The 20,429-nt window shown below is 42.9% G+C and overlaps 1 protein-coding gene across 16 annotated transcripts in view; it reads right to left on the minus strand.

Moving 5' to 3' along the window:
- The window catches only part of HDAC4 (histone deacetylase 4), a 230,119-nt gene that overhangs the window by 83,512 nt on the left and 126,178 nt on the right, over positions 1 to 20,429 (minus strand). For 10 of the 16 annotated variants that reach the window (XM_065840566.2, XM_065840567.2, XM_065840568.2 and 7 more), the window contains 3 exons: positions 16,075 to 16,225; positions 11,793 to 11,913; positions 5,190 to 5,311 (listed from right to left, as the gene is read on the minus strand). In XM_065840566.2, coding sequence (XP_065696638.1) covers positions 5,190 to 5,311; positions 11,793 to 11,913; positions 16,075 to 16,225 — 394 coding nt within the window. Of the gene's footprint in view, positions 1 to 5,189; positions 5,312 to 11,792; positions 11,914 to 16,074; positions 16,226 to 17,158; positions 17,619 to 20,429 lie in introns of those variants that run through there. The other 6 variants (XM_071811368.1, XM_071811364.1, XM_071811361.1 and 3 more) reach the window with 3 other exon arrangements.

Below are 20,429 nucleotides of genomic sequence, written 5' to 3' on the forward strand. Positions count from 1 at the left end.
TCTTAGCTATGTGGGCTGTGAACGTTGAGGACGGCTTTTTTTTTTTCCACTACCACAAGCCTTAAGACACAGCACTTGACCTATAACCAGTTCTCCTTCTGTTATGACTTGTGCAGAAGGTAAGAGATATTGCTGGGATATCGGGTAGGATACTTGTTCTTCCCTGGTCCCCAGAGAAAAGGAGCTGAAAGAGGGGTCTGTGACACCTTCTGCTTGTCATTTCTCCCCAAGTACATACCACACGCACGCACACACTCATTTACTATCTAGGCAGGAAATTCGGAGACAGATACTTGCCAAAGATGTCTTTGTAAGCTCCCAGTCTGGCACTCAGCTCAGTCTAGCTTTGGAAATAGTGGAAACTCACACCCTGAGATGCTATCCCACAGCTCTGCAGCAAAAACATATTTGGGACCACAGGAATCCTTCGTCTCCTTAAAATCTTCGTGCCCATCAACGTCCTTCTCATCTTCACCTCCTCAGTGCAGCCGGCTGTGATAATGGAGGGAAAGGAAAAGGCAGGACCCGGAGCCTCAGTGACAATTCGCCAAGGAGCCCCAGGAATCGAGCCAAAGACACCAAAAAACACACGTCCGTTGCTCTTGATGGATGCAGGAGGCCTTCTTGTGCGCAACAAACCACAGCGGTTTGGGAAACGCCAGAGGGTCGAGAAGCACAAGACAAAAAAGGACAAAATGAAACAACAGTGCGTTTTTTGTAACGTGGCTTTGTCAAAAATCCCACCTTTGTGAGAAGAAAGGTTTAAAGACCAGCAGCCAGCCCAGGGCAGAGGAACTAAGCAGCAGAAAAGACACAGATCCTCCTGCGTGGGCACAAGGAGGGTCAAAGGAGAGCAGCCGTCTGGGGAAAGGTTTGTTTTATTCAAGAACAGGAGTAAGACCACAAGGAGATCCGAGCCTGCTTCACATCCCACACAGGTCCTACAGACGCAGCCATTTTTACACTTACGACTTTGGAGAACGCCTTTTACAAGTATTTCAAAAGAAACGAGCTGGTTTTTTCTCGCTTTGGGGTCAGGTTTAAACACAGATACAGGAAAATTTTTCCAGTTCATGCATCCCAGCGAGCTGAATGTGTGTTGGCTGGGTGAGTTTAGCAGGTGCCAAGTTTGGCAGAACCTCCTGATTTTAATGACAAGTAACTGAAATGCTGTGGCTTTCATTAGAAATCCTGATTAGCTGTCAAGTCCCAATGAACATGAGGAATCCTTACCCTACCTCTTATGCAGGAGCAAGTGGGAAAGCTACTGTCTGACAGGACATGGTCCAGCCCTGCACAGGATGTAAAAAAACCCCAAACCCCCAAAAAACCCTACAAAAGCAAGAGGAAAAGTGTGTTAAAAAGTTTAAAATATTCTCTTTTTACAAATCTCAATGATGGTGGTTGTGCCAGCTTTCTAATTACGTCCCTGTTTTAATATGTCCACTGCTCCAATTCCACAAAGCAGAGACCACCACGAACAATCGTTTTCCTGGGGAGAAAATGAGGACATCATATTCCTTAGAAAGGCAAAACTGAAGAGTTATGTTAAAAATAACTTCAGCAGCTCCAAGAAAGCTGTTGACAAACAACTCTAGGGGTTATCAAAACAGGTTACAAAAGGCCTCCCCAGCCTGGCCTCTAAAATCACTCTTAAATGGTTCTCCAGAGATTTTCTTAGAGGGTCCCAGTACAGAACATTATGAAGCTTCATTAAATTTGGAAGACGCTGATCTTGATGTAAGGGGCAGAAAAGGTCACTTATATTTTCCTCTCTCAACAGCTGTCAACAAAATGTGTACACTGAAGGAAAAATATTTATAATATAGGAAACTATAAAAAAGGGGAAATAAAAATTTTTGTGTTACTACAGGTATTTAAAAGCAAAAGCATGAGAAGCACCAACCGAATTGTTCTCAATTCAGTTAAAAAAAGGGAGAGCCCCGAAGTGTTTAGGTAGAGGGAACCAAGTGAAACACATCTCCCAGCCAGTCTAAAAACAGGATTCAAGCGATTAGTAACTGCACCAGCCCGCAGCCTGACAGGAAAACAACTTCATGCAGAAACCAAGCAGCCAAGAAACTGGAACATAACTCAGTAAAACAAATCAAACCGGGTAGGATTTCAGGGGACAGGATGCACGAGGAGCGCGTTGCAAGCGCCGACTGTTTCCCGTGCTGAACATTTTCAAGCACTCTGCAAACATTATTCACGCACATGTCTCCTCCTAACAAAGCGAGCGTGGCCGGTTCACCACGTCTCTCTCGTAACATTCACCCTTGAGTTTTCGACTAACAAGTTATCTCCAAGTGTGCGAGGAGGGAGAACCTGTTACCACATCACGATGCTTTAAGTAAGAGTAAAGAAAGGTAGTATTTTTAAAATCCAGCCCAATGACATTCTTCCTAAAAATTTCCCAACATGCAGGACAAGCTGCGAGCTCTTAAAATGCACCCTAGCAAAAAAGGATCGTTCAAACTGCATTCCTGAGGCCCCCTAAGTCACCCTGCCCCTGGTGATGATGATGTTGGTCACATTCCAGCCCTGGTAATCAGAACTATAGTGTGATGGACTCTGTTATTTAAACCGCAAATGTTTAATCAAATTTAATAAAACTGGACTACACAATATGGCGGTTTCAAATTACAAACACAAAGCCAGGGTTTCGCCTGGTGCCAAAAATCTGAAAAGCTCACTCGTAATAAAGAACTTTATTTAGGATGGGCTCCAACCTTCCCCGTCTTTTGTTTACACCAGACTGTTCAGGAGCCTTTCTTCTCCAAGCAACTTAACATTCTTGGCAATAGGATTTCTGCAGGATATCGCTATGCCAGAGCCTGACGTCCTGTTGCATTGAAAGGAAAATAAAACAACAGCAAAAAAAGTCTTTCCTGAACCTGGCAAGTGAACTCGTACGTATCACAGATGAGTTCCCAAAAGATTAACTCTGGTGCCCAACAAGAACAAGCATCAGCGTTCTGGAAAAACAAAATCAGCTCAACATCTTCCTGTTTTAAAACAACAATGATTTTGGGTGCCTCCATTTTTAATAATGTGATTAGATACATTTATCATCCTTAATTCGCCCTGTCTGACAGGGCCTTTCTTCAGCCAGAGTCTTATTGAGAGCTCGGTGTGGGAAGCAGCCAAGGGGCGAGATGTGCAGACGCTTTCCTTCTCCTGCAGAAACCCCCTTCTGTAACACGGGGAGCAAGAAGGGCAACCGATCCTCAAACTCAATCTGACGAGTAGGGTCCTCTGAAGTGATGAGCAAGGGAGGTTTTGGAGTGTGTCAAAGCCCGTTTACGCCGGGAGGGTACTAACACACCAGAAATGAATCACCTGGTTTCAAAAGGTATAGGAAAGTGCTAAAAATCTCTGGAATCACACTGCACACAGGCCCTGAGTGACAGGTACGATGCCAAGGGACTTGGAAACGCTGTCATTACCCAGACAAGCCTGAAGGTCTTCAGCAGTGGAGAAGCAAACTGCAGCAAAGGCTGCTAGCAGCCCAGCCTGCATTTCACCTCCCATGCAGGCATCTACACCAAGCACACCTTCACGTTTTGCCAGCTTTAGAGCTGAAGGAAATCTGCTTTGAGGGCAGCCCTCCACCAGCGCTCACCTTTTCTATGAAAGGTCAAGTCCTGAAGCCCAGACAGCATCACCACGGCTGTCCCAGGGCAGTGACAGTGCAGCAGCATCTACCACACCTAATGGGCTATTCAGTCTTTCATTATCTAGAGACAGAAGATGAGAGGATGCCCCACCCTTCGCAAATCCAGTTTTCTAAGCTCTGCATTCGGAGTCCTCCAGAAAGGAAGCTGTTGAAACTATACCAACCAAAGGTACAGGGTGCACCCAGGAAAAAAACCCATATCCTGGAATTTGATTTCTTATGCAGTTGAAGCGTTCAGCAATTTCCAGCCAGCCCACCGTGCCTGGGGAGGGGGAAGACAGACTCAGCAGATAGGAATCCATCAACAGATCTGCCCAGGTGCTATGGTCCAGAAAGAGAAGTTCCCCAAACTATCTTTCGGTGAACAGAACTGAGAGGCACGAAGCACACAGCAACAGAGTGTGGAGGTGTGTTTTTCTCTCATCAGATGGTAAAAGGAGAAAAAAAACCAATAAGTTTACAAAGGTAATGAGAACTTTGTTAAACCATTCGCTGTATCCAAGGCCTGCTCTACTTCTATCAGGAAAAGAACTGCCATGAGAACACTTACATCCCTCCCAGAAGGAAAAGGAGGGGCTGCCCGCTCTTCCAAACTGATTTAGGGCAGCTCATCTAAGCAAAGATGGTAGTAAACCCACAGGGAGATTTGGTTAAAACAGCTTATCACAGGGATGTCACACTTTTTGAGTACCAATGCTCATCCCTTCACATCTGAAGATCCACAAAGCGTACCTAAAAACTAGCTCGGCAGCACCTGCAGAAGGTATGAAGTTCAATCACACTTCTGGTTTCCCTCTTACATCCAATCCATCTTTTCAGAGAAGTTTTTTCCCATTCTAAAGCGACTTCCAACACACAGCACTGTCTGCACCATCCACACGAGCAGCACTGGTCCCCAAATCAGGACAAGCTCATTGAAGTTCAGCTGCTCCCTGAATGAAGCAGCTGAGGATCAGGAGCTGGGCAGGTTAGAAGCTGAGGCTGTGTTGGCTTAGGCATGTGATATGGAGCTGAGGACCACAGCCAACCCAAACAACCTGGTTTACATAATATATACTTGAGAAATAACTGACCTGCTTAGCCACCATGCAGGGAAAAACCTAACTGAGAAATAACTGTCTAGGTGTGAAGTAAAACCCTTGCAGGAAGTCCTGACGCTTTGACTGGCAGAAACATATTTGTTTAAGTATAAACTTGTATATAAAATGCAAATCCCAGAAGAAATGAACTTTTCTTGGTACTTTTCTCATTCAGCAAAACATACTTTGACTTCAGACACCCAGATCTCTGTATTAGCTTTGACTTTGTGAAAACATCTCACAAACTCTGACACACAACTCTGTCTCCTGCCCTGCAGCTCTGCAAGTCTGCACACCCAAAGCAACTCCAGCTTCCCTTGAGCACAGCGTGTACAGATGAACGGAGAGCAGGATGGAGTGGATGCTTGTTATATAAATCACCTCGTGAAATACAGCTTTTTGGTAACAAAGAAAATGAACGTGAGCATCACCTGTTTTTCTGAGCGGGAAGTCGTCTTTGGAATCGTACATCCCCAGTACAGGGTGATTGTAGGTGCCGGATACGCCACTTTGGGGTGGGGAGCTCTGGTCCAGAGAGCTGTGCTGTGTTTTCCTGCACAGAGGGAAAGAGAAAGAGAAGGGAGAAGCTTTACACTAGTGACACACAAAGGGAACGAGTGCAGCTTCACCTCATCTGTTACCTTAGTTAGTGGGGAACAGTGCAATGGAAAAGGTCTTGGTACTGGCTTTCTCCTTCTAGGCACTCATGCAAAAAAGACACTGAAATCTAAACTAAACATACACTTAACTTTCAGTATAAGAATTGCCTGTTGAGCACAGCTCAACTCATTAAGTTATTTAACCATAATTTTAAGCACGTACGTGGGCTGGATTCGGTAAGTCACATCCCTGAAGCTAAGCACGGGTGTCATTACTTCCCGCAGCCATAGCACAAATGAACAATTTCCCTCCACTGAATAAAACCCAGACATAGCAGACAGAGTCTAAGGATGAAATAAAACTGAAGGATGAGCACGTTAGGTGCCACACGTTTAAAGTGACTAACAGCAGCCATGCTGCACAGGTGGTCTTCCGCCTTTTGCTTCGCTGCCTCCTGACCCAAGTACAGAGCAGAGATACGGCCAAAGTCCTCAACACCTTTCCAAATTAACTTCTCGAAGCCGATAATTTATAGCTTTGTTTGAGCAGGCTGCTGGAAGTAAATTACAGTCTGTTTGCTAAGGATATTAAATAATGAATGAGTTTTCTAAGCCTCCTACCAGTTTGCTGGCTGCATCTTTCCTACTTAATGACTTGTGCCCAGCTTTGCTGTTTCTCAGGAGCTCTCCCAACCCCAACGAGAACAGACTTGGGGAAGGTTCCAGACTCTGCACATTTGCAGAGCAGCTACATCAACAGAATGACTGATTTAGCCATACAGGTGACAGCCGTGAGGCTAACAAACAATCTTACCTTCTCAGTTTAAATGAACATAATTTAAACCCTGGATTACATCTACAGGACAACAGAAATTGAACACTTTGTCAAAAGAAGTGAAGATTTGAAATTTTACATTGCCTAATAACCAGGCATTCTTGGAGACTTTGGTTCAAAAATATTCTCCTACAAAAGGTTCTTAAAGGAACCAAAATGAGCCATTCCCAGCTGAAAATTACACCAATTCATCCAATTCCTTGAGCAGTACATTTTGAAAGCTCAAATCAGAAGTAGGCTGTTTGGCGAGATACACAACATCAATTCCACTGCAAGATACATCATTCAAAAAATAAGAGGCTAATGAAACATCAGAAAAATGCATCAAATTTTCTGCATGATTTTGCTACAAAAAACCTCTGAAAAGTTTATTTGAACATCAAAATTTTCTATACCCACAGCTCTTATCAAGCAGTATGATTCACTGTGGTTTCCTAATCCTCCCCCCTTTATATTCCAAACTTCTCCGTACACAACAGGCAGAATGATTTTTCAGGTTCTTACGCAGTTGTATTTTTCATTAGCATTCTCGCACACCGTGTACTCTTTTACATTCGCACCAATAAATGCCCACATGCACGCAAAGTTTAATCATCACCTGAAATCAAAACAGAACCAAACTGAAAAATATTTGAAGCCCTCCCGAAAACAGAAGCAGCTTTCTCTGCCGGCATCTGCTCGCACCATAGGAAGGCAGCACAGAGAGATGTTTCACAGTCAGGACCCTGCAAGTCAAGAGCCCTCAAACCCACCACATCACACAATGACATTTTTTGCTCTTGCCTATAGAGGCAATAGGCTTTTTTTTTTTTTTTTTAAATCGTGACCTAAGCTGCACAATCATGTACATTGAAGCTATTTTCACCACTTTGTCAGGGAACGCTCAGGAACTCAAAGGGCCTGTTTAGATGTGCTTCGGGGTTGCTGAATGACAGATATTTAACTCTGCAAACAGGAATACATTATATTGCTCGAGGACTGGGATCTGACACCCTGCGCTGCTTCGGGCAAAATGCACTAGTCTGCATGCCCATTCAAGAATTTCAGAGGTCTTCGAAGTAATGAAATTGTATACTAAATCAAGTTAGCAGGCATTCCTGGAAGCACATACGTTCGCATAACACGTCCCCTGTTTTTTGAGCTCTGAGGTCCTTCGAAAACCCACGTGCGCAGCAAAGCACGCACAATACTTCAAACATATTCATGCAGCACAAACCGAATATGCATTCAAACATATGTATTTGTGCTAGAATGTTTTGTGTACAGAGACTGCAGACACCTATGTACATTGGAATAATGTATAATTATATCTCTCTACCTCCTCACCAGGCAAATACTCAAGCTCCCTTTCATGATTGCTACTGTATTGAGTGGCTACTTCCCAAGTGCATTTGTGACAACTTCCTAGGGAAATAATAGCCCTGTTAGCTAAGCCCGAGGTGCTCTGTCTGTGTTCCTGCTAAGCCACTCTTACTTAAGCATCTTCAAGAGCAAAACCTCCTGGGAGCAGGGTTGTCCAGCAGGTTCAGAATCCACGGGAGGGACAGTCTGACAGCGAAATTCAAAAGAACCTCTTCTGTTGTTGTCTATCAACGTAATCTGAAAATTATAGTCCACAAAGCTATTTTAAACAATTACATGTAGACTGGAGCTGTATATATTAAACAGAGTTTACAAAGTGGCTTGGATACCATAGAGCTAAGCAAGGCCTCTGTGAAAGCCCCTAAGAAATATTACTGAGTATTACCAAGTTCCTTTCTTCCTTTTAGCAGATCCTTGGGACCATGACTATATTCCTCAAAGCCTCCAAAACTGGTCCCATTTCCTCTCAAGGGCTGATCTGCACTTGTGGCAATGCCCTTTAACATTGGTGATCAATTAGAAAATATTCACTGACTATAAACACTCCATATTGGACCAGCAACCAACAGTGTTGAATGAAGTTCAAACAGACACAAGATACTGAAGGTAAAAGCATGTGGACATCTCAGTGGACAACCAAAGCCTAGCCCAAAGGCCCAGGGCAACAACAGCTATTAGGTATATCAGTGGAATATATTTCATGTCAGAGTCGCTAACACAGAACTGCTATGGTGTTCAATATTCTTAAGAGATCTGTTCTTTTTTCCAATAAATGCTTTTAAAAAAAGATTTAAAAAGGAATTCACAAACCTTAATAAGGCCAAAGGAAGTACTTAAAAGCAGGCGTGTCATTTAAAAGACTATTTCAGCATCTGTTACCACTTAATTGGCTTGCCTGCTTGCAGTAGGAGCATCTAGTCTATCTTCTGTAAGCCTTGTTTCCGTGTGTTAAATCCAAATGCTACCCAACTGAACCACATTAGAAGTATGTGCATACATAAATATCTCTGTAACTGAATTGGTAACCTATGAGATGCCATATAAATAGATACTAATATGCAATTAATTTAAAGGTCTTCTCTTAAAAAAAAAAAAAGATAGAACATGAGCAAAAACTCTTCAATTTCTGCCCTAGCAACTGAAGGGTGAATTTAAAAATCCTCCACCGCAAGACAAGACGCCAGAGTGACGGAGCCCTAGTGCCATCTGCCCTCCTCAGAATGGAGCAGAGCGAGCTCCTACCGGCAGCTTTGCACGGAGACAGACCCTCAGAAAGATTTGCGAGGTCTTGGAGGCTTTTCCATCCCTCTTCACATCTTGCGTTAGAAGCCAGAACACTGATCCTCCCCCCACGATGAAACAGATGGAGGGAATCACAGAATGTCAGGGATTGGAAGGGACCTCGAAAGCTCATCCAGTCCAATCCCCCTGGAGGAGCAGGAACACCCAGATGAGGTTACACAGGAAGGTGTCCAGGCGGGTTTGAATGTCTGCAGAGAAGGAGACTCCACAACCTCCCTGGGCAGCCTGGGCCAGGCTCTGGCACCCTCACTGAGAAGTTGTTTCTTCTCATACTTAAGTGGAACCTCTTGTGTTCCAGTTTGAACCCATTGCCCCTTGTCCTACCATTGGTCGCCACCAAGAAGAGTCTGGGTCCATCCTCATGATACTCACCCTTTATATATTTGTAAACATTAATAAGGTCACCCCTCAGTCTCCTCTTCTCCAAACTAAAGAGCCCCAGCTCCCTCATCCTTTCCTTACACTTTCCTTACATCCTTCCTTCATCATCTTTGTTGCCCTGCGCTGGACCCTCTCCAGCAGTTCCCTGTCCTTCTGGAACCGAGGGGCCCAGAACTGGACACAATATTCCAGATGTGGTCTCACCAGGGCAGAGTAGAGAGGCAGGAGAACCTCTCTGACCTACTGACCACCCCCCTTCTAATCCACCCCAGGTACCATTGGCCTTCCTGGCCACAAGGGCCCAGTGCTGGCTCATGGTCATCCTGCTGTCCAACAGGACCCCCAGGTCCCTTTCCCCTACGCTGCTTTCTAATAGGTCATTCCCCATCTTACAGTGTTGTTCCTACCTAGATGCAAGACTCTACACTTTCCCTTGTTATATTTCATTAATTTTTTCCCCACCCAACTCTCCAGCCTGTCCAGGTCTCTGGATGGCAGCACAGCCTCTGGCGTGCCAGCCACTCCTCCCAGCTTGGTGTCATCAGCAAACTTGCTGATAGTACACTCTATTCCCTCATCCAAATCATTGATGAATATGTTGAATAATACCGGCCCCAGTACTGACCCCTGAGGCACTCCACTAGATACAGGCCTCCAACTGGACTCTGCCCCATTGACCACGACTCTCTGCCTTCTTTCCTTCATCCAGTTCACAGTCCACCTCACCACCTGATTATCCAGACCAGGGAAGACGAGGGGCCTGTGAAATCCATAAGAAAAGAGATGGCCCCTTGTGCAACATTTTTTCCTCTATCTCTTGGCATCCCTGCAACATCGCAGGAAAGAGGTGTTTTGATCAACATACGCCATAATAAATCTAACCAGCCTCTTTGTGCTCAGAAAGTTCTCAGCATTAGCTGAGAAGCAGGAAACACACCGAAACTGCTCTCTGATTCCTCTCTGAATGCTGGATTCTCGGTGAAAAAGCAATTAACTGAAAACTGTGCAAAACATAAGGAATTCAGACCACTCTCAAATTTATTGTCCACTTTTCTAAAATCTACCTGTGATGGCAATTCTATGCCAGGTTTCTCTAGGGCCAAAGAATCGAGGGTTTTGGAAGAAAGCACTTATTTACTATCCTTAATCCTAATTGACTTTAGCACTTTTGCATTAACTGGCATTTTAACCAACTGGGAAAATATGAAGAACATAGTGGTTCAGAGAGTCTTCACCTGCTTTTAATAAAATACCCCAATTTCTTGGTGAGTCTCAGATACGAACAGTGGAGAACCAGCTAAACTTCAGTTTCTCCTATTTCTTCTACTATCCTGGATACTGACCTAGTGAACCTCAAATATTATCCTTGACGAAACTAACAACATTTCACTATTTCGACCCCTGCCATAACTATAAAATTTTTAACTCTCAGGTTAGATATTCAGAGACGTATTAAAACTGCTCAATCTCACCCCAGTGGAATAATGTTTGAATTTTTCTGCTAACTACCCTTCACCATTTCTGTACTGGCTCATAGCTGGAATATCTTTCAAACTGAATTTCGGCTTAATATCTTGAATTTGGAAACATCATCTGGTTATGACCTCATCGTCCCAGTATACATGTTTATTTCTTAAGACTTAAAATGCTGTCAGATACTTAAGTTGAACACAAATTTAATGGCAAAATTTCCTTGATTTCTGTCATTCAAAATTTCATTAATTTTATGGTAACTAAAGACGACATCTAAAACATTTTTGATTTAAAAAAAAAAAATCTATATTCACAGTGTTATAGGAGTGAAAATTCTTCAAATCATCTCGAAGCTTTTGATTTACATTTGTACAACGAAGAAGTGAATTTCTGGAACTGATACTTAGACCTTGATTATAGTATCATTGTTTATATTTGCTATTTGATGCATTCAAACTAACCAAAGTTGCTCTTTGTTCCTGTGTCTCACTCTCTACAACATTTAGGTTTTCTAGGAGGCCGACTGTTGAAATTTTTCAGCTGAAATACAAGCGTTGGGGCAACAGTGATTAGAAGCACAGAGAGGATGCACTTCATGTTTCTCACAGTTTACAGAGAAGAGACGAGTAAACAAAACTTCCAACTGTGAGAGATTAAGATGAGCATTAATGGCTTTAAAAATGCAATGATAGCTCAACTATCCTGAGTTGTACTTCACTAAACATGAAAAATAATTTCCTCACGTTCTAAAAGTTCAAGTTTTATAACACCTGGCAGAACAAAATCCTGGGTGAAAAGCTTGAGAACTTGTTAGGGTTGATCTTGATGGTAGTTTGAATAATCGTGGATTAAAGATGACAGCAAAGGTCTCTGCTCACAAAAATATTGTGACCATCACAGAAGATATGAAAATGATTCACACTGACAATCACTTTTTGGTAACGTACAACAAAATCAAACCCTGGTTCTATAACTGTTCTGGTTCATCCAGTAAACATATGAGGTTTATCCCCCACATCTCCAGCAACTGTGAAAAAAGGTGGCACCGGCTGAATCATAAAGATAAGCCCAGTACCACTTACCCATACCAGAAGCGAGGGTCACTGGATATACAGTGGTTGAGATTCCGGTGTGCCAATGCCTTCTTTTTATTTAAGACAAATTCTTGTAATTTCATCTTTACTTCTGTGCTTGCCACCGCACCTGAAATGTCAAAAAAGAAAAAGGTTATTTAATCAATTCACATACTTTAAAGAATTTAAATTTCTAAAAAGATTCCAAATTAAATCTTTGATTTCCAGTCCAAAAGAAGAACTTTTCTTTCAAAGAGAAAAGAACAAAGCGCCTTCAGTAAGGAGCTTTTTTTTTTGTCTTTAGCTTTGCATATAATCACAACATATGTTCAAAAACAGATTTAATCAGAGATTTATCATTTCACTATAAAAGATTTCTGAAGAGGATTTTTACACGTGCATAAAAGTACATTTAGAATAAAGCACTTGGACAAGGTATTCCAGCTTTCTTTTAATCAAAGGTATTTAAGAAAAAGGGTCTTGTGTACACTCAAGTTTTTAAATGTCACATCTGCAAGCAGAAGGGGAATGAGACAAATGTCTCATATGTAGATTTTGTCTTGAAAACTCTTGTAAATAGGGACCTCTTTGTTCAAAAGTATCTGTGTACAATAAGACCTACATAATATTCCAATTCATTTACAAGTGTGTAATCTATTTCTTCAAATAGAAAATCTAACATTTAAAGAAGAAAGTCAGTAATTTTGTAGCGTAGAGTTAAAATGTCAACTATGTAATTTCTAATCATTATTTCCTCCACAATAGAGACCAGTCTGTTTTACTGCGATGATGGATTAAAATTACCATTTGGTTGACAGAACAGATTCGCAGGCAGAGTTCCTGATGGAGTAACGCATAGAAAGTTTGGCAAGCAGAACACGTGGAAAATGATGCTTCATCTATACCACGGTGTAAAGCAAAGAATTCCAAAGGAAAATATCTAGGCTACGAAAAAATGAAAAGGCCAGGAAAATTGTCTGCTCTACTGGGAATAAAAACTTAAAATACGACAGAGTGATCTTTTGTCTCCTGGATCCTGCTCAACAATGACATTTGACAGACCAGGGAAACAATTTTTTATATCTTCACAAGAGAAGAAAACTGCAATATTTCTATAAAGCACTGCCTGAAGATGTAATATTGTTTGATCACTGAAGGAGCGCTGAAAAGCTTGAAAATCCCTTTTTTGGGAGCCCTGCCTTTCTCACTAGCTCTGCAAACGTAGGTTTGGTGCGTACCCTCATGTGAAGCTCAAGTGAGGACCTCAAGACAAATTCATATGAGTGCAGCAAGACACACAGCTAGACAAGAACAGGTCACAAATTCATGCGTAAACGCCTTCTCTCTCCAAGTAGTCTCATCTTTATTAACGCCTTTAAAACAATCAATCATGGCTATGTTCCCTCAGTTTTGGATAAACCTAACATTACTTAGAAGGCCTGGAGTTAACCTGGAGGTTTATAAAAGCTGCCCTGGCACATCTTCCTCCTTAATTAGAAGCTAAAAGGCCCCATATATGCTTAATAAGATAAAAACATGTAGGCTTCCCCTTCCCTGGGCAACGCTAGAGAAAGCCATCATGCAAGACATTCTGACCATTACTCAGCTCTTGATCCTCGAGTTGAAAGATCAAAAGAAAAAAAAAAAATGCAAAAGTCTGACTTTTACTACACTATATTAGGTTATTTTGGACCCAGTCACATTGTTAGAGGCAGAAGCATGGTGCAATATCCAGTAAAGATGTTAAAGAGGGTGCCAAAGGAAGAAAGGGATGACCTGTCACATGTGTGATAGTACATGAGGTAGGGGTATAAGCAATATATGAATTCATTTGCCAGGTTCAGGGAAGGGGTATAAGCAATGAAGACAAAGAGCAGAAAAAAGGCAGAAGAAGGGCAGAAGAAGGATGAGATAGAAGGAAGCAGAGAGCTGCTCAGGCAGCAGCAGCCCTGGCTGGGGGAGCAGCTGGGTGCGGTGGGGGATCCTTTGTTTCAGAGGGCCTGAGCACCTCAGAAGAGCAGGGAGCAAAGAGCAGATCAACTGATAGAGACTGCAAACAGGAGTGAGCCACGATGAGCAAAGTACCGCAGAGAGGATGGCTCTGAAGAGCCAAAACACTGAGCCTGTTTACTACCACAGAGGCAAAACCGAATGACATATTGACCCAGGACCAAATAGTATCAAAATACAGGATAGAGCAGGGGTACAGGAAAGAGAATAAGGGAGCAAAGCAGCAGCACCAAGCTCCTGCTGGAAGGAGGAGCAGGAGAGCAGAACAAATGGAAGTTAACGGGAGGAAGCTCTTAATGCTAGTGTGGGTTGGTCAAATCTGGCCAACTTGCCGGAGAAAGTCCAAGTCAAGCCTTGGTCCCAGGCTGCCTGAGCAGCAAGGGATTGAACGGTCCCTGCCCAGAATTGTCTGGAAACACCAATGCAAAGGTTCTAGGTTCAGTCCTAACCATGGAAAGACAGGATGACCGACTGCTGCTCCTTATCCTGCACAAAAAACACCTTCACTTTCCTTCCTTTTGTAGGAAGTCATGCTTTCGATCAAAAGCTCTGTGACAGCAGATACCAGTTAGTGAAGGACAGTTAAGGCTCCTGAGATGAGAACACAAGGACCTGATATTACACTAATCTAAACCAATTTGTGATTTGCCTACTAAAAGGTACAAAACAATATATTTTTGGCTTACAGTTATAGAGGAAGGAGAATGAACTATACTCTACACCTATTATGTACTCTTCATTTTTCAGATCAGGACAATTTTAGCTGTGTTGTGCTTAGCAAAATTTTCTGATGTGAGAAAAATAACTTAAGTATTCTTAAGAGCTGAGGTGCTATAATGATTATACACCATAGTACCTCTCAAATAAAAAGTAATTTAAAAATAAAACTGTAGCCATGGGAACAGGATCTTCAACTTAACATCCCCAAATTCTGTTCTTTCCTCTACACCTATGTGTTTCATCCAAAAGGTGCTTTCGCCATTTTACAGAGATTCAGGCATTTTTATTTCTTGGCAAATTACTTTAATGAGAATAGCCAGATACCAATCCTGCAGAGAGGCCCAGCAAGGCACTGATACAATATCAACAGTTGACAAGAACATCAGAGTGAAGTGGAAGTGCTTATTAACTCCCATGCAGCCCAAACCGACTGCCTTTACTTCGAAAAATAGCACAAAGCAGCCACAGGACAAGGGAAATGCATCGCACGTGGTAGCCAGACAGGCACCAGAGTAGCAAACCTGCATTTACCATCACCTTTGCTCACTCCTGAGCGTCAAACTTCTTCTTTTAAGTAGATTCTGATCCTTCGGTCCTTCTCCTAGTATTTAAAATGAACGAAACCCAAACCAAACACACACAGCCACGTTTGACCTCCTACGAATGGCTTTGCCAAGATATTGGGGTAGGTCTGTGAGTTCCCTCATTTTGGCTGCAGCTTAAAGTCTGCCACTGCAAGATGCACATGCAGGGAGTGGGGAACTCAACCTTCAGATGCATTTTTTTATTAGTCTCCTAGACCCCAGTCCTTTCCTGCTCGAAAAATTCTTCTTGGGGCTTTATCTTGTTCCTGGTCCTCAGACAGTATCCCATCTCCTGCTACCCTTCAGCTCTCCCCACTTCTTCCATCACAATCTTCTTTATTTCATTTGAAATGAAGGCCTAATGAGTTGATGGTACAAATTGGAGAGGTATTTTTCCTCCCATTCACTTCCCAAAGAAAACCGAACAAGCAACCAAAGTGTCTTTGATAAGGGAAATTGTGAGGCCATAATCATTCCACTGAATCTTGTGAAGTGCATAATGACACATGGGAAAGCCAACCACAATCTGTAACCTCATGAAAGAAGTTCTTTCTGAATGAAAACACTCTAAAGCTAAGAACTGAGAACGTGGCTACATCTTAAAAGAGTGAAATTAAGAAAAGTGAAAGAAATGCAGCATGCATCTGGTGTATTTTATGGGCTTAATATTCTGCCTCCATTAGGAATGCTGCCAAAAATACTTCAAAAAATGTTAAATCAAGTAAAAAGGCGATACGCTTCCTTTTGAAAAACACTAAAATGGCATTGAGTCAGACAAAAATGAAGATAAAGCATAGAAATACATTTCTCTCTTACCCTCAATACCTCCTAACAGTTTACATAATAAGCTCCCTCTGCAGCCGAGCTCTGGAGAGAGGTGATCATGAAGGTTTCTCCAGCTTTATAAAGCTGCTTTAGGGCTTCCATTCATCTGCTCTACCTGTCATCACTGAAACAAGTGAGCTTTTGCTACTCACTCTCTTTTCCTTTCTCTTTGTTTTTTAGCTGCTGCAGTTTCTGCTCTCGGTGCTGCTTCTCCAGCTCCTGCTCCTGTCGGTGCTGCTCCAGCTTCCTCTGGTGCTCCAACAGCTCCTGCTGGTGCTTCATCGCCAGCATCTCCTGCTGCTGCTGCGGAGAAGGGACAGAGGGGGGAAAAGGGTAAATTAATACAGTCAGACTTTCCAGGGCTAAACCAGAAGCTGCTATCAGGTGACAGAAACATTGCTTAATTCATCGAAAAAGGAAAAGTGGCATTATCCTTGTCTAGAGGCTCCTAGACTCACAGGTACTTTGTGTAGCACCGTTTCTAGTTCAGGACAGCACTTACACTGAACCACAGGCACTATATGCTCCAGGGCACGGTCTCTTTACAAGCACAAGCATCCTGTTCAGAAAGCATCTAATTTGAGAAAGGGACAAAAAGCTCCCGCCCAAGCTTCCCCAAGCACTTTGGAGGAACCAGTGCTGCTGGGTCCCCACTTCTGCTCCACGAGCCGTCTGCTGCCACCACTGCTCAGCCGGAGCCCAGTGTCCAGATCCCATGCCGAGCCAGTGCAAACCACTTTTCCAGCTGGACCTTGATTTTCTCTCCATCGTCTGTTTTAAGTACAACCCCAGTAGGACACCTTAATTATGAATACTCGTATGTTTACCTCGTACAAATCCTGTGCTGAAGGGATATCACTGAGCTCATCAAGCCAGGCACTCACAGTAAAATACACAATCATCAACATGGGTTTTGCAAGACCAGTTCAGTTCCCTTGCACCTATGCTTTTTTGCATAAGCCTTTAATTATATGACTTTGCACTCTGGTTTCTCCAAAAGTCCTTCTCTTGCTCTGTCTAGATAGTACAGTTCCCATGGACTAGGACAACTATATCTTTTTAACTTCATCAAACGCTGGTCACTTCCTGTCTGCTGTGCAAATATCACACCTTAAGCTAAATGCAAAAGCACTGGCTTTCTTGTAGGCATGATCACCACCCATTTCTGAGCCTAATTATAAAAGAATTGATGCATTATAAAAAAAGATCCCAACTATCTCTCAAAGAAGGACTTACCCTGGACCTCTCAACTTGTACATGTTCACAGGAAGAACTGAGAGGCTGCCTAAATAAGGTCAGGATTTGCAAAGCTTCCATCAAATGGGATGTTCAAGACTTGAAGCACCAAAGGCTCCTGCCCCCATCCACTGTGCAAGTCCCTCCTTGGGTCTCCAAATCCTGGTACCTGGAAGATGTGCATGGACACACCAACCTCCTGGGATATTTGGGGTGGGTCTCCTCAGCCCAGAACATCCTTTTTGGGTCCAGGGGTGATTCTCACAGGGACTGCAGAGGGGGTTCAATCTGCCATGTCGTGTGGCAGTACCTGCCGGTGCTCAGAGAACACCTCACGTCTTGACAGCTGGACAGAAACAAGCTGGGCTGCGGAAACGCAGATGACAAACGACAAGTTTCAGCAGCTTGGCTGCGTGTGCACGGATCTCCATAGGGCTTGCAAAACGGCGCTTGTCCTGGCACAGGGTTTCTCCCTTCAGTTCTGTTGAAAATCACTTTGTCTTAAAAAAAAAAAAAAATGCTCAAACTAAGATTTACCACCTCCGAATTTCATCTGCACCCTCTCCAGTGAGATATGTGCTAAAGCCACCTACTCGGGCTGCTCTGATTACCCTTGAAAACCTCCTGAAGGCAGGAGCACACCGGCTCCCCGCCGCCCCCACCACCTTACGCCGCATTCTTTACGTTGGCAGCTTATAAACCAGCAGATTGATTTTTTTAAGCTGGCAACGTTAACCGCCAAACCCCTTACCGCTCTAGGTGATAGATGAGGCTTCTCTGCGACTGGGTTTAATAGATGGCTGTGCTCAGATACCACCCACGGCTCCGGGGTCACAAATCCTGTCTGTGGAAGGGGATCAGGGCTCCTGAAAACAGGGAACCTGCTCCTTCCCAGAACGCGTCTCACCCCATCCTTCTCCAAACCCTGGCAGCGTGTCTGTGTGCAAGACTCCCGCCCCACGTACACCCATCTTTCCTTCTCCTTTTGCACGTTTTCCTATTTATGCTTTTGATAGCAATCTCTTACTTTAGTTTGTGGTACTGCATATTTGTATTACCCAACGCTTCAGCCATGGATATATTATAGACGATACACATAAAATTATACCATTCTATATAAAGATGTAAAAAAAATAATCTAAGAGGTACTTTACAATCTGCCTGGCTATCTGCTGGAAACTCTCGATGGAGGAGTCCCTGCTGCTGCCTGTTCCAAGCAGGCAGATTGTTGTAAAACACCAAACCCCAGTTAGTAGAATTTGTGGTAATCGCACCTATGTTTCCCTTCCTAATCCTATTGAATTTTATGTAAACAACAACAAAAAAATCCAGACTCTAAAAACCTATAAAGTAAAATTAAAAAACCCTACAGAAAAACTAGTTATTTTTGGTTTATAATTAAGCAGCAGCTTCCACTAACACATCTCCATTTGGAGAAAGAGTATCTTTTCAGACTTCCAACAAGTCCACCACATGGTGGGCTTTTATAACCTAGCCATAGAAAGTATGCAAATGAACAATATTTAATGCACAATATGTTAAAACAGGTTTTGTTATTTTTTATGAAATCAGGAGCCTTTTCTCTCCATCTGCAGTCTCCTAAGTTTGCATGCTACGCTTCCTGCAATGGTTTACATACATTAGGATGCTTTAGAAGGAACTGTGCTTTCATTGACATCTGTAGTGAAATGTAAATGAAAAGACCAATTTGTATCTGGATGGCTTATAGAAGTTTCATTAGAGATGCATTGTTTCTGCTGATTTTGACCCCCGTTTCCACAAAGCCTATTCTTAATATAGTTTTCAAATCTTTTCAAAGTAGAAAAAATAAAAATAAATAACGAAGCAACCTCTCCAATCGCACCCATGAAAAGCCACAATAAATTACTTTGTCGGTATCTGCGGTAGCCTCAGAAAATGACTGAAGAAAACCCATTTGAGTCCTCTGTCTGAACCGTGATGTCTCCTTACAGCAGGAGTATTTTTCCATGCTTAGGGCTGAAAACAAACCGCACAGACAGAAAATACACAGGGCAGGCTCAGCAAAAGGCAGCAGTGAGTGGTGCCTTTCCCAGCTCAGGCCATCCCGCTGCACACCCAGGTTTCAAGAATTTGGGGTGTTGAGCCAAGGTGAGGCTTCATTGCTCGTCCTTGCTGCTACCGCTACCCACCTTGTTGTATTAGAGCCAAAGGGAAGATAAGTAACACATTAAATCACGCTTTTCTGTGCAAAAAGGCCCTTCTTAGCTTGAAAACTGCAAGCTTCAAAGTTTGCTCGATGCTACACTGTGCCCTGATTTTATATTTTGGGGGGTTTACAATTTAATTTTCTTATTTTAAAATGGCTTTTCTGCCAATGCTTTGTGAAAAAAGACCCATCAGCAGCAAGAGAACCCACCACCGACTATCAGGAGAAGCAGGAAACCCGGTAACACGCAAAACAGCTGTCCCATGCACAAAATAAACTGAAACTTCAAAAATATAAGTTTCTGCTTCTGTTGAAGCAATAAAGGCAAATTTTAACAGGTAAGGAGCATTCAGACCCGTGTGTGGTCAACTGCAATGTGGTCTTAACCCCTCCCATGCCATGCACTACACTACTTTGGCCAAGGTAAAACCCTTGACTTATCTCCGTATGAAAATGAACAAACAAACCAACCAAGCACTACCAAAAACCTACTGACACCTAAAAGCAAAAGGTTTCAGTGCCACATTTGAGTGGGACGCAATCTCCCACTTCTGGAAAATGCCTGAGTTAGGAATTCATAAGCGTCTCTTGAACGGCAATTCACGGCGTACCAAGAGACGCTTAGGTGGCTCTGATAAGGATTATTAATTATCGAGCGAGACCGTGTTCACGTACCACATAATACATTAGCTCTCTCTTGCTGGGAAATGAATCAACGCTGACTCCGCAATGCCCGTGTGTTGACTACAAGCAGCTGAAGCGGTGTATTTATTCCCCCAAATGTAACGATATTTAAATATTTGAGAAATACAAAGGGATGTGCCAAGGGAAATCCCTTGCATTCCGACTAATTCAACTATCAATTTGAGGTGCATGCCGTGTGACAGCAAAGCACACTGTATTAGGGAGTGCAGCTAGGAACATCTGAATTAGGTGCTCTTGCCAAAATAAATATTTGGAAATATTTGTAACTATGGGGATTCTTGCATATGTTTAATGTCACTGCTTCCACTATTTACGAAAACTGCACAAATGTTCAACTGTACCTGTAGTTAAGTGTTGCTGGGTGCCCTTTAGCATATA

Source organism: Patagioenas fasciata, chromosome 7 (assembly GCF_037038585.1).
Source record: "Patagioenas fasciata isolate bPatFas1 chromosome 7, bPatFas1.hap1, whole genome shotgun sequence".
Taxonomy (NCBI): Eukaryota; Metazoa; Chordata; class Aves; order Columbiformes; family Columbidae; genus Patagioenas; species Patagioenas fasciata.